The sequence below is a fragment of the Plodia interpunctella genome, chromosome 18, assembly GCF_027563975.2.
Source record: "Plodia interpunctella isolate USDA-ARS_2022_Savannah chromosome 18, ilPloInte3.2, whole genome shotgun sequence".
In the NCBI taxonomy this organism is placed as follows: Eukaryota; Metazoa; Arthropoda; class Insecta; order Lepidoptera; family Pyralidae; genus Plodia; species Plodia interpunctella.
Window position 1 is genome coordinate 7,622,455 of NC_071311.1, and position 23,286 is coordinate 7,645,740.

The 23,286-nt window shown below is 37.1% G+C and overlaps 3 protein-coding genes across 6 annotated transcripts in view; 2 read left to right on the top strand and 1 right to left on the bottom strand.

The window, feature by feature from the left end:
- The window catches only part of Nckx30C, a 71,049-nt gene extending 64,578 nt beyond the window's left edge, over positions 1-6,471 (top strand). For all 3 annotated transcript variants that reach the window (XM_053758581.2, XM_053758582.2, XM_053758583.2), the window contains one exon: positions 1,109-6,471. In XM_053758581.2, coding sequence (XP_053614556.1) covers positions 1,109-1,352 — 244 coding nt within the window. In that variant the 3' untranslated portion in view covers positions 1,353-6,471. The remainder of the gene's footprint in view (positions 1-1,108) is intronic.
- A 530-nt stretch (positions 6,472-7,001) lies between these two features.
- LOC128677717 (uncharacterized) lies at positions 7,002-11,672 on the bottom strand. The gene is made up of 5 exons (XM_053758748.2): positions 11,527-11,672; positions 10,663-10,900; positions 9,949-10,111; positions 9,160-9,321; positions 7,002-8,088 (listed from the first exon to the last, which is right to left on the bottom strand). The coding sequence occupies exons 1-5, from the start codon at positions 11,558-11,560 to the stop codon at positions 7,960-7,962; spliced, it is 726 nt and encodes a 241-aa protein (XP_053614723.1). The 5' UTR covers positions 11,561-11,672; the 3' UTR covers positions 7,002-7,959.
- A 1,096-nt stretch (positions 11,673-12,768) lies between these two features.
- On the top strand, positions 12,769-22,377 carry LOC128677716 (uncharacterized protein). Of its 2 annotated transcripts, none has more exons than XM_053758746.2 (17): positions 12,769-13,176; positions 13,535-13,711; positions 13,861-14,038; positions 14,384-14,563; positions 15,055-15,231; positions 15,332-15,450; positions 15,941-16,082; positions 16,397-16,467; positions 16,622-16,841; positions 17,626-17,814; positions 18,404-18,501; positions 18,854-18,973; positions 19,593-19,751; positions 20,289-20,366; positions 20,635-20,706; positions 21,246-21,422; positions 22,242-22,377. In XM_053758746.2, exons 1-17 carry the CDS (start codon positions 12,904-12,906, stop codon positions 22,311-22,313), a joined length of 2,502 nt encoding a protein of 833 aa, XP_053614721.1. In that variant the 5' UTR covers positions 12,769-12,903; the 3' UTR covers positions 22,314-22,377. The 2 variants fall into 2 exon arrangements, with proteins under 2 accessions (XP_053614721.1, XP_053614722.1); XM_053758747.2 differs by having other exon boundaries at positions 18,857-18,973.
- Positions 22,378-23,286: the final 909 nt, after the last annotated feature.

Genomic DNA, 23,286 nt, shown 5'->3' on the forward strand with positions numbered 1-23,286 from the left:
CGGTCCCAGGTTCTAGTTTGTATACCAATCCGATTCAGAAGTTTTCATCTACCGCCATTTACTTTTAGTGAAGGAAAACTTTGTGTATGTGAAAAATCGTTGTATGTTGCACATAATGGCCACGAGCCTCAGTCAAAAGGAATACAACTATAAGAGACAGTGTTTTTAATAAATAAGCTCAGCTCTCACTGAATCAAAATAGCGAAATTGGCACGGTGGCTTAGCATACTTTGCATAATAATGCATATTCAATGCCATAAAATGTATCTTAAAGCGTTTGGTTTTGACAATCTCCTTCTATCAATGACAGCCATTAAATTTATAATTTACTTTCTAGTTGCTCAAAATATTTGATTAGGGTACCAGTTACAATCCCTAAGCTAAGTATAGCAATTATGCAAATTAAAACAATATATTTAATAGAATAAAAAATATATTTACTGAAATATCAGTTAGTCTTCTAATAGTGTTGATACTATGGCCTAAAACACGATTCGGACGCAACCTACTTTCTTGATCGTTCTAATAACCTACGATTCTATGGCTATCATCAATATAACTAACTTATCCTGATGCCAGTTTTAGAACATTACAAATAATTACAAAGACTTAACATGTATTTTACATAATTTATAAATAAATGTTTGGGCATAGACAATTTGGATTCCATTTTCAAAGTTGATCTTACACTTTTTATTATTAAATTCTGTTTCAGAAAATACCCTGCCCTTTCATAAATGCACCCCGATAGCCAAAAACTTTTGCGTAACACTGATATTATCTGACTTAACCTCGTCCTCGATACTGGGGTCAAGTAAATGCCAGCGACATTAAGTTTGTATAGATTTTATACCCAATTTTTACCTTAATTTACTAGCCTCTCTAGAAATAAGCTATGATTTAAGAATCGATGAATGCACTTTCAAGACGTTAATCCTTGAGTTGACGTTGAACAATCCAAAAGATATCCATGTTTTAGAAAAGTTTTAGTTTGATTTGGCAATAAAGAAAGGATAAAGGAATCCTTTGTTCCACCTCCAAGTTTTATGTACTATACCTATAGAAAATTTCTCAAAATTAGTTAACAATGATAATTTACGTATTTCAGGTTACCTCTGCCCTGGTTGCTCTACGGGTTGATCAACGGCGAGCCCGTACAAGTCAACTCTAAAGGCATGGTCTGCAGTATCGTCCTCCTTTTTGCCATGCTGATCTTTGTCATCATCAGTATTGCCTGCTTCAGGTGGAAGATGAACAGGGGACTTGGCTTCACCATGTTCCTCCTCTACTTTGTCTTCGTTGCCGTCAGTTTGGGACTCGAATACGGGTACTTCAATTGCCCTAGTGAATAGAGAACTTGATCGAATGTCATCGTTAGTCACATGAGCAGTCACGCCTAAAAATTGTGACCGCAGTTTTGATATTAATGTTGTTATCAAACATATTATTTTTTAGGCGTTGTACTGATCTATATTGTTGAAATTAGTTAAATTATCTGTTGTTTTGTTTAGACTTCATCACAATTGGGAACAAATCAAATCATTTTTGAAAACAGTCTCTTAAATCAAAGCAATACATTTCACAGTAGAATCATTTGCTATAAAAGAAATAGAGTAGATTTTTTGTACGAGTAGTTATGAAGCTTTAAAAACGCAAAGATTGACAGAAATGCTGTTGGAGTTTTTGGTCAAGGTACAATGGGAAATTTGAGTGTGGTAATATATGTAGCAGAGATTCATTATAAAACTGATGATTTTATTGGTTTTGCTTTAAATAAAGCTTCGAAAAACAAATAAGACTAATATTTTCTTGGTTATTGTGTTCTTCTTATTAAAAGTAGACCTAGATGTGGGCTCTTCACTGATTTCGTTAATATTATAGTTATATTTGGATGTTGTAATAGCACAAAATGTATAAAAAAATAAATTGCTCAAATATGTCATTTAAGTTGTGATTGCTTTGCTAAATAGAGAATAATTTTAAATAATTTCTGATTATAAATACTGCTTGTGATAGACTATTGTTTGAATAATGTACAAGAGAGAAACGAGCACAGATATAGATATAATCAAAGGAGTTTATTTGATGATGTCTTTGATAGGAGATTTTAAGAAGTACCACCGATAATTCCTATGAAATGCAATAATTACAATGAATCTTCGTGATGATAATCAAAGTGGTGAGACTTTGGATGCTATGAAAAATGTGTACGATTCAAACATTTTTTATATTGATGATACTAAATTTAATGGATATGTATAGCCATCAATAGAGACTGTAGATTATTATATAAATGTTAGTTGTTCGTTAATAAACTTTGATGGCGCTTACAATGACGTTTTAGCGTTTGATTATTATTTTTGGTTAATATTTAGGGCTACTTTGAAACAATCGACTTAAAGAGTCTGTCACAATAATTATGACGCTAGTGACGACGTGAGTGTGATAAAAAATTATATATAATAAAGTTAAAAATGTCGATGCTCTAGAGTATGTACCGAAATATTAGAATGTTCGTGTATCAATGTGTCAGGTTTAATTATTTTTGTAAATACAAATTTAGTTTGTACAAAAGTAGAAATATATGGATATATTCAGGTCGAAATTGGCCTTCAGTCCGTGGTTGGATGATTAAAATTTTATTGTATCGTGAAATGAACTGCTCCCGGTGTTGTTGTCTCAGCACACATGGCTAGTAATGAAAGAGATGTAAATACACTGTAGATGAGGATAAGGCGACGTTGGCGGAGCGGGGCAGATGTGACAGAATTTTTAAATAAAATTCTCATTCCAGAAAATGTGCCTAAGAGTCCCTAAGGACTCAATAACATTGTTAGCTTCGATATTTATAATGTAATGAGCCGATACGAGTGTTATATCACTTTCATCTACTATAAATTTAGCTACAAATATACTAAATAGTTCTAAAGTTTTCAGGGCGCATATGTCCCGCTCTCAAATTAAACGGTAGTTAGATTTTACACTATCTTTTTAACTTATCTAACTGTTACTTACATCAACAGTGTTTTCTTGTATTTCTCGATTTGACTAACTTTACCTTCAACAGTAATTTAACGAAATAACATTTGGCAAAATAGTCAATTCCTAATAGTATGTTAGTTGTAAGTTCAAAATTTTTCCTCAATACAGACACGGTTTGAAGTTTGAATGAAAACTGTCAGAAAATTATCGGATTTATTATAACTGGAACATCAAAAACCGTCCATACTTTTCTTTCTGTCGTTGTTAATTTTGCTATGGCTTCGTTAAATTTCTTGTTCTTTATGTAAAAACTCACCACAATGTAAGTCGAAAGTTTTTTAATAAATTTTGTATGTTCAATTGTTAACCTCCCACAAATTTTGTATTGATAACCCGCCTATTTGATATAGCAATAAATAGCCTAGAATAGATAGTTAAATATTTGTATTTTAAGCTTTAACAATTCAGATCATTATAAGCTCAAATGATGGAAATTATTGTAACACAATTTGTTAAGACATACAGATGAACAATTCTGAAATATGAATGCGCACAAATATACGAAAGGTTGAAACATTGCTTTGTGACAGTAACTTGTTTGTTTTTGAGAATTAAAGTAACGTGATAAAGAGATATGTGGTTAAGACCGCAATTAAAAGTGACACTGGAGGACTTGAAATAATAAATGACATATCGATAGGTACCGGACAGACGAGTAGGTTATAATCTGTGATAAGGGCATGCTTATGACATATTTGTAACATGTTTATAGTCGCTCATCTCTCTTCTCACGTAGTCTCTGTACATACAGATAAGCTTGAAATTTATATAGTCTTCTGTAGTTCGCTTAGAGCGCCACAAGGTCTAGCAGGTTCAATTTCTATCTACCATTTCTTTATAATCTTATATATTATCTTCATCTTCCAATTGAACTGTTAGATCCTCGTGGCCAGTCTATTAAAGTATTCTAAGAATCGAATGATCTTTTCTCTGATTAAACTTTGAAGTTCGGCGATAAATTACACATGTACTTATATTAAATCTACTAAGTACGTAGGATGCTATAACAAATTACTTTATACGTGTGACTAATGGAAAGCACAATTATGCGTTGTAACGCATGCACACGTCACAACTATGCTAATTATAAATTATATTAACTATTAAACACTAGATTTCTATCTATCTCTTGAATAAAGTAAGTAGTATTTGTAAATTTACCATCCTTCCATTATTGAGGCTGTAGTGAACTGATTTTAGTTCACAAACGAATGGTCATATCACGGCGTCCCTGCCTCTCGCATGTCATACACCTTAGATACATTAACTTGCATTTGTTCAGTACCAAATAGCACGACCCAGATAGGTTTCATTCAACTTTGTTATACTTAGTACAATAAGAGTTGAAATTATTTATTCATTCGATATTTTAAATTGGGATTTCACGAAAATTGAAAGACGTAAGAAAATTAGCTAAAATGTTGATGGTTGTAAACCTACGCACATCGTAGAAGCATAGCCTTGCCCTCCCCAAACCATGGGTCACTTACTGTCACGCCCTGCGGTCCCTACCATCTGTAAAGGATATCACAGACAATGCCATATCGGTGACATTGTATTAGACCTCACAAATGTATCCCGAGTTTACACGCCAAGAAGAAGAAGAGTAATATCAGCATATTTCTTCAACATTTTAAAAAATATAATTAGTTTCAGTGAAAACCCAATCTAAACCGAATATCTGCTACTAGTAAACTTTACGACTTGTCTCTTAGCATAAGATATAGAAACGCTATCATTAAAATGTTTATTAACAAAATTAACATATAATATCCAGGTAGAGATTGTTATTAGAGTGATGGTTTTTATATAAAAAATATGGAATAAAAAAATATTATGCAGATAATAAAATCGCGGTGCACTTTTTTTGATGCCGAAGCAAAGAACACCATAAGTCTAATCGTATATTTAGTGAATGATATGTTTACTTCAACAGCTTTAATCTAGGCGCCTCTAAAAGTGCACTGTGTGTCATTCATCAGTTTTCTTTATGGCTGAAGCATCCCGATTTCGGGACATGGATTTACAATGTTCTCGAGTGGTATAGATACGTCCAATACACTACGAAAAACTTTAAGTACAGTTTTTTGCATTCAAAGATAAAACCATTTTTTTTTTCGAAACAGTTTGAAATTTAATGAGATTACGTAAAAGATTTATTGCATTTAGCAATAAAAAAAATGTATAGAATTTTCTGTATACTACATGATATGAAACATAATGTTCACAACAAACTCTAATACTGAATCTAACAAAAAAAGAAACCATTTTTTACCAATCTCGGTTTCTCTTTCATCATGATCTTCCAATAATCGTGAAAGTTAAAATATAAAATTGAAATTATGATGAATATTCGTAAAACAACAAAATTATTGATGCCTCTGGAATGATCAGAGTAATTGTTTGATTAAATACTTCGGTCAGTGATAAATAAAACTATTGTTGTTATTTTTTTAATAACAATTATATTATTTTAGACATTACAAGCAATCGGCGGGAATATTTGTATCTGTCAGTGTGAAAAAATATTTAAATCAAGAATGCAACAATGACTTTCTTTTTTATTGGTGGCCAGCCAGTAAACATTAATCCTCGACAACTTTTTTAAAATTTTGTTTTTTTTTTATTCAAATGAAATATATACAACTAAAAGCTCCGAACTCGGGATGCCAGCGTAGGTTGTTAATAGTGATATTACAGATAAGTAATAATTTTAAAAAATGTTATTAATTTTATCAAAGTAGCTAAGTTTTAGGTCTTTTCATCATGTTGTAAAGGGAACGCCCTGTTCAGGATTTAATTGTGATTTCGACAAAGATTTAACAGTATTACAATGTTTTAGTGCAGTCAGCTAGTTGAGTTTTGTCATTTTTGTACATTAAATTTTGCCGTGTATAAATAAATATACTTAATTGTTGCTCTTGTCAAAGCTTCTATGATTGTTGACGATATATTGTGATAGTTTCTGTAATTTAACTAGTTTATGCATTCAGATGTTTATATGAATCTATTTTTTAGAAATTGCCAAACCGAAAAAGTTTATTGATTTGCGATATAATACTTGAATACCTGCGATATAGCTTTAATGAAACAGAAAATGTATCTATCTACGATAGGAGTGCCTCCAAGCACCGAATTTCTGCAGCACTTTTGCTGCACGGTTGTATGGAATTGTAACGCATGCGTGTACACGTGCGTTAAAATCCCAAACGATTTTACTATGCACGTGTTGGATACTGGTTCGGTGTGCACAAGCCTTAATAAGTTTACAGTACGAGAGTTGGCTGTTTCTAAAAAAATGAAAAGTTAGATATTGATTTGTAATCAGATTTGAAATTTGATTTTCGCATATTTACGGAGCATTGGCGACCCGCGCGCCGTCTGACGGCGGTATTATGAAAAATTACAATAAAAATAATAAAATAGAGAGTGAATAGTTTGTTTGTCTTCCTAACTACCACAAATAATTTTGGCTCTATGGATAACAAGTCGCTCCTTGTTAAAAGCCGCTGTTACATAATTAAGGCTCCAACTGAAAATCAGTGTATTGCTCCTAGAGTAATAACATCACTGAGTTGTGGCCTGTTTAGATTACAGCAGCACACACACCCATAATCACTTTTTGTACTTACCCACGTTTAGTTTTTTGTTTTTTTTTTATCTTTATTTTCTTTTTTTGTTATTATGTGTGTGTTTGTAGTTTCTATTCTATTCTATTCTAAAGTATTAAAAAGCCGCTGCTTCTAAATCAACAAATGAACCCGTCCGGACCCAGGCAGGATGACATGGTCAGGCATTTCTTTCAGTGCTACGTTTTGTGCCAGACGTAGCTGTACCAGTTCAGGCGATACTCCTGGAGAATTTTTTGCAAAGAAAATTTTCTAAAGGCGCTCAAGTGTCCTCACGACCTTTTCGCCATATTTCATCAAAATCGATGGGATTGGAAAGTAAAGAGTAAATAAAAACAAGTATTTATTTCATTGCAAACATTGACATTAACACTAAAAAAATAGTCCAAGTAACATTTACAACATACAATCTCAATATAAAAATACTACCCACATTGTTATTCTCATTCCTAGAGTTGAATCCCCCCCCCCCCTTTTGGCTTATATTTATAATAATAAGCATAATACAAAATCAACTATAATACAAATTATTTTAAATTAAAGAAGTGCTTAAGATCTAGATATTAAAAAGGATTTATTATGAGGAATATTTACAAAACACTAGCTGTGCCCCGGGGCTTCGCTCCCGTGGGAATTTTGGGATAAAAAGTATCCTATTTGTTATTCCAGGTTATATTCTACCCGTGTACCAAATTTCATAACAATCTATCCAGTACATTTTGTGTGAAAGAGTAACAAACATACACACACAAATCCTCACAAACTTCCGCATTTATAATTATTACCTGGTAGGATTATTGAAATTCATTAATTATCGATAGGCCAAGAATTTCTTAATTTAATGGGTATTTAATAAATATTTTTTTAATAATTAATTGTGAAAATCTTAACCCTTACTTAGACCCTTCACGTTCAAACTTTGACAACTTTTTAATGAGCAGAGAAATATCTCATGGCTTATCCCAAAGTCAAAGATTATATTCAATACGTCGGGATGTCGCGGCGGGCGTGCCCTGTAACTGACACACGATAAGGGACATAAAAAGACTATTGTCCCGTTTCTCCACATATATTTCTAATGTGCATTTCATTTTTTTATGTGAACGAATTAGAAGATATATTACAACTATAGTTTTCTCTGTCATAACTATTAACTGTTACACAGTTCAAAATTTGAAATTACGTAGTACCCACCGCCTTTTTGACTCGGAATAAATCGAGATTTACAACACCGCTGGATTCTTTCCAGGAGTTTACATAGGTGATCCAAGGAGTGTTGCTTCCTCACCTAGTGCAGGGCGTGTCGGAGCCGAGTGCGGCATAACAGGAGGAAGGCAAGGAGTGCCGCTACAGCTGCACCAGCTATGAACGTCGTGTCGTCCCGGCGAGTGCCTCCAGCTTTTTCCACTACTGCACTCTGGAAATAAATATCATGTTTCTCTTTCTGTGTGTCGCCTGAGTTAACATTTTTAGCTGGGACGATAGGGTCTATTTGGAAAATAAACTTGATTTTTTGTCGATTTTACTGTGGTTTCACGAGCAACTAACTTCAACTTTATGCGAGAATACTGTTGTCGCTTATTATCTATCAAGGCCGCTCCCATAGTCGCCTTTAACATCCACGGCAGGAATTGAGGAGGCTTGCTTGTTGGAACCACTTGGTAACGAGAACATATAAAGGAATGGTCATCTTTATTTCTTGCTAATTTAATCAGAGACAATAACTTTGTAGAACAACGTATGTAGTTAGCTAAACACCCTGTATCCTCTATTGAGCTATACAGGGTGTTCCAAAATACAAGTATATACCATAGAATTTAGAAGTATACATACAAAATAAAAGTTGTTTCAAAATGTTAGTTTTTTATGATGGTTGAATTTATTTATATTTGAATGAACGTTCCAACCAACTTTAAATCTTCCTCATCATCTGGATCGAGCAGCATTGCACTATATTGTCTATGAATTATCACAATAATCATAAATACTATTATATTTTATCTAGAGCGTACATATTTTTTACAACATTTTGAGCTTGTCATCTATTAGTAATGTGTTTGAAAGTACTCCGAGGTAATATCGATGCCACTGAACTTCATAATGAGTTATGTCTGTTGTATGCACCTAATAGAAGCCTTTTACAACGCAAATGTCAACCACGAAAACTGTTCGCAACACCTCATACACGTACTGTATCCCATGCACAGTCTCCGCTGTGCCACATGCCAGCGGATCTCAACGCATTCCTGAACCAGGAACCTGAGTGTGATGTGTTCGTGGATGGATGGCAGACGCTTGTCAGGAATTGTTTGCAGTTTGTTTGTGAGATTGACGAATGTGAGTCAACGTGTTTAGGATGATAATATTGTGTTTCACTAAGAAATTTTTGTAAGTGCCTATTTTTTCTTACTAAATTCTTTAAAAGGATACATATTGTGTACCGTTGTATTTAGCTAAAGAAATAAATAAATCTACCCTGTATACATACCCATCCACCATGTTTCATAGCCCAGGGTGTAGCACACTGCGCTACATGTCTCGCCGCCCAGTCGGCCGCCCTGCACCAGCCGCCGACCCTGACTGCTCTCGCACAAACTTCGCAGAGGAAAGCAAGGACAACCAAAGCCCTTTGTTCAACGTGAGCGCACCTCTAAAAGAGATTTTTTTTTTTCGGTCAGATATAATATCGAGTCAGTTACAAGTCTTACAAGCTAGAATTGGGAAATGAAATTTAACAGTAAAAACTTAAAAATAAATATTATAACTTAAAAATAATATTTTTATTAAGTAACCTACCGACCCATTACCTACCTATATCATCATTTGCCTTACCTTGTCCCATCATCTGGGGTCGGCGCAAAATGTCTGATCCCTCCACAATTCTCTATCTTTTGCCAAATTTGGATCCACCCCTAATAACCTCATATCCTCCCTGACACAATCCATCCATGTCTCCCTACTTAAATTGTTTTTAACTTAAATATAATTATGAGATCGCGATGATAGATGCTAATTTAGATTACAATTTACTTTCTTTTACCTATTTTGAAAATCGAATCTATTATTACTATATTAAGTTAGTTCAGTTAAAACTGTTGACCGTGATTCAAACAATAAAACAACTGTTTAAAAACACATTTATTAACCATCTATACTTCCATACTAATAATATAAATGCGAAAGTATTTCTGTCTGTCACGCTTTCACGGCTAATGATCCGGGTCAAAGGCAGCCGCGGATGGAGCTGCGAACAACAGCTAGTTAGCTATAACCTCACCTGACACAGCTCCTGCATGATGTCCTCAAACTCCACTTCATCCAAGCTCAACAGGGATATGTGCTCAGCCTTTGCGGCCAGTCTGCTGCGTGCAATAGACTCCCTGAACTTCCTCGATGCCCGCTCCAGCGCCCGCCAATCCCGCCAGTACATCCACCAACCTCTGGAAGAATACAATAATCTTTCACACTCTAAACCTCTCACTCGTGTCATTTTCGGTGACGCTACGCTCCGAATCTATCCGATCCGCCACTTTGACTGTTTGACATGTTTTCACAGCCTCTTTTTGTATTCTAATGCTGGGTAAGGCCTTCCCTTTTGTCTCCCATAGGTTTCTTTCTTGGAGCGTTTGTTGCCAAATACGCTAAAACTTTTATAGGTCGTCTCGCCATCTATTCTTAGGTGTTAAAAAATAACTTTAAATTGTGATGATTGTGTGTTTTTTTTTGTGTTTTCACACTGGTCTGCCGTCACCCCTGTATTGGGATGATGTTGTTGTTTACCAGCTGTCAAGACTTGTTACCTCTTTTTCAAGATCCACAATACAGAGAGAGCCTATTTTCGGGAACCACACGCCTTTAAAGTAACGTCAAGTTTTTTGGAGTAGACATCCTAAAGGCTGAGGAAGGAACCGAGAAAACGCTCAAATGAAAGAGAGAGAGAGAGATTGGAATACTAAGCTTTTCATTTTCAAGATTAAAAATGTAAGGTTACCTAGGGTCAGGTTTAGCAGCCGCCAAATAGCAAGGGGGAGGCCTAAGCTCCTCCAGCCTGAGATGCTGGAGTAGCAGGGCTCTGAACAGCCTCACCCCCCTCTCTTCTTCTTCATCCTGTATGTGCACCCCCCTCCAATGTCCGCGACACTCGTCACGACGCTCCTCGTCTAAGGAGATTTGACGCCGGAGAGGAGCTCTTGGACCTTCGTAGTCTTCTAGAGGTTGAACACTGCATGCTGTAATTGTAGACATCGATTTTAGTCGCAAACAATACAAAAGAACAAACAAGAATTTCCATAAAGGTCATATAGGTTTTATTACATATTGCAAACAGCGACTTTTTGGGACGGTTCCAAATGTATTTGCTAAAATATCACGCACACGTCAATGTTAATGAAAGAACTAATCTAACAAACCTAAATTACATCGCGTTCATTTAAGAGGTAGGCAATATTTAAATTGATTTTAAATATGTTTTATATCTTGCAGAAAGTAATTGAAACGAATTAAGTATATAAAAGGTTTATGAAAGATCTACTTCAGTTAGGCATTATTAATTACAAGGAACATATTGGTTAGTATAAACCTAAAAAACAATTACTTTATAGATCAAAAAATTAAACGAACAGATGATGAGACATTGATGATAAACGAAACTCGTAAACATGAACTCACAAAACGATCATTACAATAACAACACCACTCAAAGTAATAAACTTTTCAGTAATTGAGGCTACGAGTTATGACACCGAAATAATTGAACATCACAGTCATAAACTAAGGTAAAATGTGAAAACAACAGCGCATAGCAACACAGAAAAGGTTTATATAACAAGATGGTAACAGATAACACAAGAATTACCTTGAATAGCAGCTAAAGGTGGCACCAGATCCATTGCACTTGAGAATAGGAGCAATCGTGCAAATTTATAGGGTTCTACTAAGACGACGTTGCGTGGAGTGACAGCGTATAGTAAACGTTAAACATAGACGACCTTGGAGGCAGGTCATGTCCCTGACACAGTTCTTCGCGCATGCGCTAAGATTGAAGAGAATGGTGGCAACTTCAAAGTGGCTACGAATATCAAGATCTTCATTATGTAGATGGATGATAAACAATGTTTCAGTGGGAATAAGAAATCTTTTGTGAATCGTTCAAGAAGCTCGGCTTTTTATTCGTCGTTCTTGTATATAAAAAGTTATGATCTTGTCTGTAGAATGATAAAAATAATGTATATCATTATCATCAAGTCGCAATGGGAAATGATTTTTTTTTTGTTTGACTTGCTTCATATTTATATTTGCAAGTTTTGCTTCCTTATCTTGACACCCTCATCCTTACAGATTACAAAACAAAGTCATCTACGGCGTCTGTCTGTCAAATCGCGATAAACTCAAAAACGACTGCATGGATTTTCAGGCGGTTTTCAATTATAAATATTATGATTTTTAAGGAATTTATTATGACATTTATTACGTTTTTTACCCGAGCGCAGCTGGACCTGAGATTAAATCCTATAACACAAGTCTCGAACTTACTTTGGGATACTCAATCTGCTTTACCTATTGCACCGATTTGTAAATGTTATTCCATTATATTTGTTTTATTTGAAAAGCCACATAATATGATTAAAATTCCTACTACTCGCAAATATATTCATGCAAATTAACTATTGATTTGCTAAATTCAAAACCATTCTACTACTGTTATCAAAATTATTTCTGAAACAAAGTACAGGAAGATTTGCGCTCGCGATTCTAAATCAATATAAGTACATCAGCTACTACGAATAGTTCTACCAAGCCCTGTCGATTTGATTAAGGTCCGCCTCTTAATATTCTCAATTGTTATCGACGGCGGGCGTTGTGCAACTATCGTGCCGGAAGAGCCATTTGCTCCGGATTAGGCCCTGATAACTCAGTCTGGGTTCACGCTTCGAGATTACTCCACAAAACATACCCAATTTATGACCTTTGAAGATAAAATTTGCATTGGTGATGGTGATTACTTGAATGATGATGTGAAGTGATTTGCGGATGTAGAAATCAGTGAAGATAAACTGCGACCTTTGATTCCTATAAGTTTCAAAAGCGATAGTGATAGACTCATATAATATAATGTTGTTGATTCATGATGGAATGGTATTTTAAATAGACGTATAATCTATAGTGCCATTTTTTAAATATGCATTGGTTAGAGTGTGAATTTAGAAAAGTGTGTAATTAGTAAACGTCCAAAATGAAAATGAAAAGAAAACATTCGTTAGACGAAGGACTGGAGTCTCCGTGTTGTAAACGTCTTTCAATCTTTGCGTGTATCTGTGCATCCATATCTCTGTTAGTCCACACTTATAATTTTGTCGACAGTGGAGATTTCAAACATATTTTGGATAAAGAAGCTAGGGATATGATGAGGAATGTACTAGACGATAAGTTAGAAGAAAGAATCGAGGCTTATTTTACGGAACTAACTGGAACTACTTCGCATAGACTGAAGAGAGAAGCTATGTTGGTACGCTCTATTGAACAGTTACTATACATTAACGACTTCAACAAATAACGAAGCTGTTATTTTTTAACTTACGTAATTTAATTTTTTACTTTTATGCTCTTGTCGGTGGAGTATTCACACGTCTCCGTTACATTTCTGATCTTGATGCAATTTGTCCATAATAATATAACAAAGTAACGTAGTCAGAAACAACTAAAGACAAAATAATTTTTTTGCTCATTTTATATAACTTTCCTTACTATAATTTACTTGAAATACTAGCTCTATGGAAGGATCTAATTGCTGTATCATCAGGAAAATAGTGTAACATTACAATGTTGACTTTCACATTTATTTACCCAAGTGTTAACTTTGACAGAAACAGTCGCAAATACAAGAAGACAACACAGTAACACCACATGTCGAGTTCTTCAACCCAAAGATGCGGCCAGAACTGGAAGAGAAAGATGCTGCGGAGATGCGCAGGACAGGAGCCAAGGGTCCAGCGCCTGGAGGAGATACGTGGGTTTGGCTGACCAGCTACTCCAGGGTTCCTGTTAGTATTTTCTTAATTATTATCATCAAATTCAATTATGTCTCTCATCTGAACATTTTCTTGATTCTTCTTTAGCCGTGTCAGATCCCAGGGTCCATTGTAAAGTCATAAAATAAACATAAAAGTTTGTGTTTTATCAACTATTTCAGTACAAAGTGGTTCAAGGTTTCTGTAAGGCCACCCAAGACTACTGCCCTCCTGGCGTGCAAGGGCCGAAGGGTCCAACGGGCATGCCTGGTCCTAAAGGGGACAGAGGTGAACCTGGTGCGCCTGGAACTCCGGGTCATGCTGGGGCGAGAGGCCCAGTTGGACCCCCTGGACCCAAAGGTAATATGGTAGTTAGACATTTATAATGAAAAATAAAAATAAGAAGAAAAATACATTTATTATCTTTGAACATTCTTTGCAAAATAAACAAACAAGATCTTTGAAAGACAATTGTAAACTAAACACGTCATGTCATCATCAAAACCTTCTTTCTTCATGCAACTATTTCTTTGACCACGAGTTTTCTATCGGATGCATAACATAAAATGAATTTTTCTACTTTTAATCAAACTAAAGACCCCAAGATACCTTACCGGACCCAAGGCACAATTACACAGTGATACACTATCAGACTTTCTTTTTTCTTTTACAAGGTTTTGATATCCAGAATTCTTTGTAATTCAGGTGAACGGGGTTTTCCCGGCAATTCCGGTTTGGACGGCAGAGATGGGGTCCCAGGGGAGCCAGGTCTGGACGGGATGTCGGGCAGGAACGGTGCTGACGGTGCTCCGGGCAGGGACGGGCGGGACGGGATCCCGGGGAAGGATGGTAGCCCGGGCAAGAATGGCAAAGATGGGAAGGACGGTGAGGATGTTTAGTACTACCTACTAAAGTAATCTAATTTCTATGTAGATGTAATTAATTTCAACGACAGAGATTGTTTATTAGTAGTATAGTTTCTATCTCAAAGGCGCCGTGGTTAGCGACAGCCTGTGACAGTTGACGTTAAGCCTTTGGTCCCGGTTATATTTGCAGTTGTTAAAACCCGCCAATCCCCAATGGGCCCGCGTGATGGGTGATGGCCGATACTTCTTATCCGTCTATAAGGAATGCCTGTGCCCCAGCGATGAGGATGTTTAGATGATGATGATAATATCGGGTCGCTAGTAATGCATATAGATACATAGATAATTCGTTTATTTGATTTGCCACAGACACCAAAGAAATAACAGACTAGTCTTATAATAAATAAAAAAACATAAAATTAAACAAATTGGTGTGCTGCAGCAAGGCAAAAAGGCCATAACTCAGCGAAAATTTCGAATATATACTCAACTACAATAATTTTCCACCAGGTTGGGCAGGAGCACCTGGGCCCCCAGGACTGAGGGGTCCAAAGGGAGATAGGGGTCCGATTGGACCCAAGGGTCAGCGAGGTAACGATGGGAGAGACGGCGCGCCCGGCAGGCCAGGGCTCTCTATATACAACTACACTAAGGAGAAAGAGCTGTTTATACCTCCCACTTTTGCTCGTAAGTATATTTCTTATTCTTGCATGTTCCTGGTCACATGCGGGCGTCAACGTTAAAACAAATGCATAAACGTAGACATCTGGTTTTATTTCTATTTCAGAGGATCACACCAGGGTTATAGTCCGAGAAAGCGACACCCTCCGCATCAGCTGCAACCCCACGGGGCGGCCGGAGCCAGCTGTGGAGTGGAGGCGAGCTGATGGCACTGCTGTTATTCAGGTTGGATAAAAAAAAAATCATATCTTGCGTCAATGCTTAGCGTAATGACCCCTCCACTCCAACCCCTTAACTCATGTGAAAAGGGCTGAGATGAGGTTTTTAATTTATCTTTCCTAATCTGCTAATATTATAACGATCTAGATAATCAGGCTAATGAATTAGTTTGTATTTTTGCTTTTTGTCGATCTATGGGAATTTGGTCTCTATTGGTTCCCCTAATTTTTTGTATTATTACTTTAGGTTGGTACACAAACTTTTTGCTTCAAATTTTTTCATACATTTTTATTATTCTTAATTTAGTATAGCCAACGAATCAAAGGGCACCCGGTAATTTTACATTGACTTTAATAGCGCCACTTGGCGGTTGGTTTGCAAAAGGATTATGCGAAGCCAGTTGTTTTAATTTTAACAACTTAGATTTCACAAGCTGGCTGGTTTTATACTGTTCCTAGTAACAGCTGACGAGTAGAGGTATTATTTTATTTTTCAGGGCTCCTGGAGGGATGCGTCAGTCAGCGGGCATATGCTGAACATTCCCAACGTGTCCCGCTGGCACACCGGCAAGTATGTCTGTTTGGCTAACAACGGCATGCGGCCTCCGGCGAACCAGACCACCGACGTTGAAGTGCACTGTGAGTTGATCCTTTTGTGTTTTTTCTTACTGTGTTTGTTACTGGCCAGTATTTGTGTCAGATTAAAAGCTGCATCAACTGTGACTACTATTTTCTGGGCAGATATATAGCAACCGTAACTACAACCTAACTTTCAAACCATTTCGGAGAGACTTCGGAACTAAGTAAATCTTGATGGCTCCGTTGGGAAAGATATGACGTCGTCTCATGTCTTTCCCAACGTCTTCATAACTTTCCCCTAGTGACTCCTATAGTGGAGCCATCAAGTTTTTTTTAATTTGTTAGTATTTACTTAATTTATATTCATTTTCCAGTCAGTCCCTACATCAGGGTCCCGAACAACATAGTCTACGTTCAAAATAAGTCAGCAAAATTCGAATGTGAGGTAAGTCGGAACCTATAGTTCTACATCCATTGTTTATAAATACTAAAGCACATCTTGTTAATAAAAGCGTGAAGGTTGTTCATAAAAACCGAACTTTAAATTCAACCATCGCACCTTTCATCTTCTCTAATAAATGCTCTTGATTTGTTTTCAGATCCAAGCGTGGCCTGAACCAGTTTTAGCATGGGAATGCGACGGTGCCACTCTCGAAGGTCACCGCTACCGGACTGAAGTGTCCACCACTGCTGAGCCATGGCGTTGGATCATGAGAATGGAGTTCCACGGAGTGAGGGAACACGACCTGAGGCGGTACAGCTGTGTGGCCAAGAACGAGCTGAATAATCAGACGGTGAAGGGAGATATCAAGCTGTCTTGTAAGTTGGAGTAGTTAATTTTAATTCTCGCCTTTACTCTTATCTAGTTTACGTAGAATGGAATAACCTATGAAGTGGCTCAATGAATGATTAGGTTTTTCTTTGTTATCAAGTGTAGCATCCAGCATGTCTTTTACAACTACCCAGCAGCAGCAATCTAGTGGCCAGTAGTCACATATATACTAGTAAAGTAAATAGTCCTTACGATGTTCTTCACCGATATGACTCAGTAATTGGCCTCGACGATTGATCATAGAAGACAATGGTCCATGTAGGACTTAGATCTCATGACGGGAGGATATGTCCCGTTCATCTCCCACACGGGAGGATATGTCCCGTTGATATCGTACGAGGCGACAGAGACATATAGCAGTCTTGGCTAATAGGCAATAATAACATTTCAAAGCGGTGGAGGTGTCGCCTGTGGATTAAAAGGTCTCAGGTTCGTATCCTACTCGTGCCACATGAGTTTTTATACCAATCTTACTCATGTAGTAGTTTTCATAGACCACCACTTGCTTCCGGTGAAGGAAAACATCGTGAGGAAACCTGCACACTGGTCGAAAAGTTAGTTCACTAGTGTGTATGTGACTACCTGCCACAAGATGGCGGTAAGTAGTCGTAAAGTCATGTCAGATGCCTTTAGGACACTTGAATAAAATCTGACACCAGTATTAGCAATATTCGATATGGTGATGATAACATTTCGAAGAACCAAACATGCAAATCCCTATATCTATTACTAGCTTGTGCTCAAATTATCTTTCAAAATGATCATATACAGTCCTCGGGCCAAACATGCCGATGCCAGTACAGCAGCCGATGGAGTTCGGCTCTCGGCCCCCCACTCTGACGTCCTACGAGGAACTCTGTCAGATACAACGCTGCCCGTCCTGTCCAAGATGTGACCGAGCTCAGCTGCTCATCCTGAGCATGAATGCTACTACTGGTTACAAACCTAGAAGGAACACTAGTAAGTCATATGAATACCGAACAGGGGCTCGATTCTCACGCAATCCAAGTTCATATTATCAACTTTTCTCAATTATTTTCGAAGGTATTAAGCATTTTTACAATGGGAAAATCGATCGGCTGATGCATTGAATTGAACTTTTTCAATTGTGATTTTTCGTAAGTCAAAAAACAGTATTAAACCTTCTAAAAAAATTGGAGAAAATTGGTGAAATGGACTTCGACTGCATGAGAATCGAGCCCCTGTTTTTGGTGTTCCATACCTCAAAAGTTAAAAACGGAATCCATAGGATCGCTTTGTTGTTCGTCTCTCTGTCTACCTGTCAAAACTTGAAAGTCAACGCCATTAAAATATGTGACCATTTACGTCGCATATTTACGATTACACAAGGAAATCAAAACCTAAGAGACTAACCTAAATAAACCTTCGAAATTTCGAGCTGTGAAAAATATTATTACATGGTCTCTAGGCTTCGCGTCTGAAAACAACTGGAAACACACTACGACGAGGGAGATTGTTTTACACAGAATACCCCACCTCTAATGACACTATCACATAACCACACCACATATACTTCGTCTCTTTCCAGATTGTCAACTCTACGCTATCGGCAAGCCTGTCTACCATCGGTACAAAGATGAATTGTTCGGAGCTTGGCTTCGAGACTCCAACGCTTCGGACACACAGGTAGGTTCTTTATATCTTTCTGCTCAATCTATGCCATTCACCTCTTCCTTATGCTGTTACCATTAAATTACGTAAAAGTTAAGAGTAATACTTACTTACTTACGGGGTATACATAGCCAGTGGTCGTAAAACATGCGTTTAGTTGGACAACAAGTTTATTGGTGGATGAGATTTTGATAGGTTGCTAGCCCAATATTTAGGAGAGAAATCGCAAATTTAGATCGTTGATTGATTTTTACAACTTTCGCGGGAGCGGGAAGCAGCTAATTCTGTTTTTATTACGCTTACAGATCTGAATGAAAGCGAAGCTATAATATATGACAAAAGCGATTAGATTATGTTTTTGTTTCAGAAGGAGAAACTGTGGACAACGCAAGAGAATGATGTGGAGCGACTGCGGGAATACAGAAGCAAAGTCAGCTTCAAGGCAGACCACGTCGACGAATTCCACAAGCTACAAAAGCCTTTCTTCGTAAGTATTTTGTTAAATTTCTTCACCACAGTTTTTTTCTCCATCTTTTATTATTTCCGCCTCTTCTCCTGTTTCTCTTTCGTTTCCAGACCAGCATGAAAAATGTGGACACTTTTCACATCATATTTACTGTACACACTTTTTTGTTATAAGTAGTAAGATTATTTATAAGTAGTAAGAAGGCAAACAGGCATGCGGTCCATCTGATGGTAAGTGGTCACCACAGCCTACCTGACTAGGTATTTTTATGTAGTAAGTACGTACATGTATAAAACAAAGTCGCCCTACGCCTATGTCTGTTCTTAAGCTTTCTTCTTTTAAACGAATTTTGATGCAGTTTTCACTGTAATTCCCTCAATTTATTCCCGAAGGAAAAAGGGGACAAATCCCTAGTTTGCTTTTATTCTTCCGATGAAGGAAAACATCGTGAGGAAACCTTCACACTGGTGGACAGTTTAGTTCGCTACTCTGTATGCGACTACCTGCCTCTAGATGGCGGTACGTAGTCGTAAAAGCCATGTCAGATGCCTTGAATAAAAATTTGACACAAGTGTAAGCAATAACACACACGATGGATGACGATGAATGAGTTAAGAATTAAATATTATGTAATTTACAGGGTAATGGTCACATTGTCTACAGCGGCTCCTTCTTCTACCAGGCCAACGAGTCCGGCCAGCCGGGCGACATCATCCGGTATGACCTGACACAGAGCCGGATCAAGTCCGTACACCTGCCGCACGCGCACGGCAGGCTGTACACTGCTCAGCACAACCAGGTGGGGAACTAAAAAGTAATTTGACAGCCTAATGCTGGGTCCACACTGTCGTCGAACAGTTCGACCAAACTATGACGAATTCGGTATACATTGCTGGTTTTTCATTGCGGTAAATAAAAGCTGTTATACTGTTATACAATCTTCATTCGCGTCAGCGTGGAGCTGGCATAAGCTGTTCCCATTACTCAGTTGCCCTCCGACGTCCTCCGTTATGTTAACACCCGTCGACGGATTAAAGCATTGAATGAAGTTTCGATGTACGCGCGAAGCTGCAAGTAAAAGCTAGTCCTATCTATCCCAATCCTAACTAATGTTATAAATGCGAAATAGGTTTGTTTGTTACCTCTTCACTCTAAATCTACTCAACTAATCTACTTGAAATTTTTAATACATGTGGTTTGATGTACGGAGAAGGACATGGGTAACTTTCAACCCGGAAAAATAAATGCTCCCGTGGGAAATTCACGCGGCCGAAGCCGCGGGCAAAAGCTAGTATGATATAAATGCATCTGTTATAATATGTATTATTTATTGCAGGTGGACTTCAGTGCTGACGATAATGGTCTCTGGGCAATTTATTCGATGGAAAGTTCGAACAACACAGCCGTAGCCAAGGTACCCTGATGATTTCCATCAATCGATGAATTAATATTGGACGTAAAACGCTGTACCATGGATTTTGTAAGTACTTCGTTGTACGGAGTACCTACCTACTAACTCAATGCGCTGTACTAAGCCAGTTGCAAGTTGCAGTTCAACTTTGACATTAACTTTAACCTGCGCAAGACAACGCATCGAAGTTGACTGGTGCAACCCAAGTTAAATGTTAATGAACTTTTGAACAGCTATAGTAAATATTTTTTTGTATAATTTTCTTTTTCAGTTAAGTTTCGACCCGAACAAAGATGGATTGAACATCGATTACATCTGGAATATTTCACTTAACCATAAACAGGTACATAAGTCCCAAAAAATTTGCTCTAAATAATAATTCGATTGCAAGAGCTATTATTGAGCTATATTCTTATTTAACAAATAAGAGTCCGTCCCCATTGCTCCGTCACGTTGACATCCGTCGAGGGATTAACACAGAAGAACGTAGAAATTGCATGCAAATTAGTAGGTACGTTGTACGGAGTACCTACTAATTTCATGAGAAATTACATGAACTTTCGACGCGTTAGCAACGCACGTGAATGTCAAAACCTAATAGAAAACAACAATCACGACTTGAGCAATGGGAACACGCTCTCATGCTGGCTCCACACTGTCGCCAAATAGTTCGCCGAACTTTGGCGTATTCGGTATACATTGCTTGATCTTTCGTTGCGGTAAATAAAAGCACTCATACATATTACGTAACACAGACGACAGGCGACAGTTTGAAACTGACATGTAAATGCACAATATCAGAGACATATATTTCCGCCCGAATGTACATAAGTGATGACGTGGACTAGATATAATGCTGAAAGTTTAATAACTTTTCTTCAGGTTGGCGAAATGTTTATCGTGTGTGGAGTGCTATATGCCCTGGACTCGGCCACGGAGAGGGAAAGCAAGGTGACAGTGGCTATAGACCTGTACCTAAAGAAGCCAGTGGAAGTCTCGCTTCAGTTCACCAACCCGTTCAGAAAGACTACGCAGTTGGGATATGACCATATGCATAAGGTTGGTATTCTTCTTTGCGAGTTTTTATTTAGTTTTACCTTTAGTTTAACCTGTTCTGATGTTTGCTGTGTAATCAAATCTTGCAAGTTAGATTACTCCTACATCCTGTACAGAGTTGAAATTTCCCACGTCGCTTCAGTTTCCATGACAATGCATTATCATGATAAACATGACCAGATGGTGAACCTAGGCTCGGCTCCGAACGAGGTTAATCGGTTTACAGCACGGACATGGGTTTTTTTGCAAGATCTCTCTGACCACAATAAAAGCTTTCAATGTCCAAATACTATCTCCGGACTCAGAATGACTGCCGACGAGAATGATCATTGCGTGGTTTGTAAGTAAGCGTTTATTTGCCATAATGAAAATTCAGCAATGTATACCGCCATACATTGCTCAATTTTTATTACGGCAATTGATTTTAATTATATATTGTATAGCCGGCATAAAGCAGAATCAGAATGTACCTAAATATTTAGGCCAATTTTAGCATTTTTCAACCCATATTTCCATACTTAATATATTAAATAATATTAAAATACTTAATACTATAATATTAACATACTTAATATTATATCTTAATATTAGAATATTAATATGGGTTGAAAAATATATAATAGGGATATATACTTTCGCATTTATAATATTAGTAGGAGATATACTGTATACAACTAAATGTGCCCTTAGAGTTGTACAACACTTGACTTTGTCTACCACGTAAAGAATAAAGGCTTCGGTTACTTATCTATCTCTCTCTCTCTCTCATATCTGAGCATTTCCCGGTTATTATCACATAGATTTTTTTTTTAATTTTCAAAGGAACTGTACTCCTGGGACCGAGGCAACCAATTGACGTATCCAGTCCGCTACAACGAGCTCCCAGGGCCCTGATAGTTTTTATTCAAGATCAGTATTTTTGTATTTTAAAAAAAAAGTAATAAATACATCTCATTATGCTCGTTCTTTTTCAAATTTCCATCACCCCTTTTCCATGCGAACCACGGAGAATATATTCATTATTCTCCGTGAAAGTAAATATGAAGATAGACATACAGCGCCATCTATGTGTTGCATATGGAAACATTTACTACAGAAGACGCAAGCAAAAAGAGTAGATTTAAATACTTCTTTATTTATTTAGATGTCACTGCCCAATAAATTTTAAGGCCTTTTTTGGTATATTTATGACATAAACTATTTGCCCGCGGTTTCGCCAGCGTGAATTTCCTACGGAAACAGTTATTTTTCCGGATTGAAAGATAAATTTCAAAAATATTGGTTGAGTATGTGTACAAAGGAGGTAACAAACAAACTTGCCTACTTTCGCATTTATTATAAATGCATATAATAGACAGTCACAGCCACCGACAATTTTAATGCCAATCAAATTCTTATTTTCAATCAAGCCAGCTAGGCTTTTGCAAGAATGGAAAATCAAGTACCTAGTGACAAAGCGTGTTCCCATTGCTGTCGCGCTGCGTCGTCGTCCGTCGACACGGACCAACGCAGAAGAACGTAAAAATTTCATGAAGCATAGAATTAGTAGATACTTTGGAGTACCTGCTAATTCCATGGTATGGTCACAGATGTATGGTGAACGGTCGTCGCAACGGTGCGGGACTGAGCAATGGGATCACGCTCAGACTGTAGAGACATTCTATGACTGTGCATTGTAGATATTACGTGTGTGTTACATTGTAATATGGATATAACGTAGAAAGCATGTTGATTGCTTTGCTGTATGAAGTGATCGAAGAATTAATATTTATAAGACAAAACAACAATGTTCACTTGTTATTTCGATTTCATAAAATTAATCTTGAAAAATACGATAAATAAAGTATTAGTACTTACTTAACTTATA

Bases quoted from the DNA above. Each gene is read 5' to 3' on its own strand.
- LOC128677716 (XM_053758746.2), top strand. From the start codon at position 12,904: ATGAAAATGAAAAGAAAACATTCGTTAGACGAAGGACTGGAGTCTCCG. The intron at 16,468-16,621 runs GTAAGTCGGAAC...ATTTGTTTTCAG, and splicing joins CAGCAAAATTCGAATGTGAG to ATCCAAGCGTGGCCTGAACC. The intron at 19,752-20,288 runs GTGGGGAACTAA...TATTTATTGCAG, and splicing joins ACACTGCTCAGCACAACCAG to GTGGACTTCAGTGCTGACGA.
- LOC128677717 (XM_053758748.2), bottom strand. From the start codon at position 11,560: ATGGATCTGGTGCCACCTTTAGCTGCTATTCAAG. The intron at 10,901-11,526 runs GTAATTCTTGTG...CTACAATTACAG, and splicing joins ACCTTTAGCTGCTATTCAAG to CATGCAGTGTTCAACCTCTA. The intron at 8,089-9,159 runs GTATGTATACAG...ATTTATTTCCAG, and splicing joins CTATGAAACATGGTGGATGG to AGTGCAGTAGTGGAAAAAGC.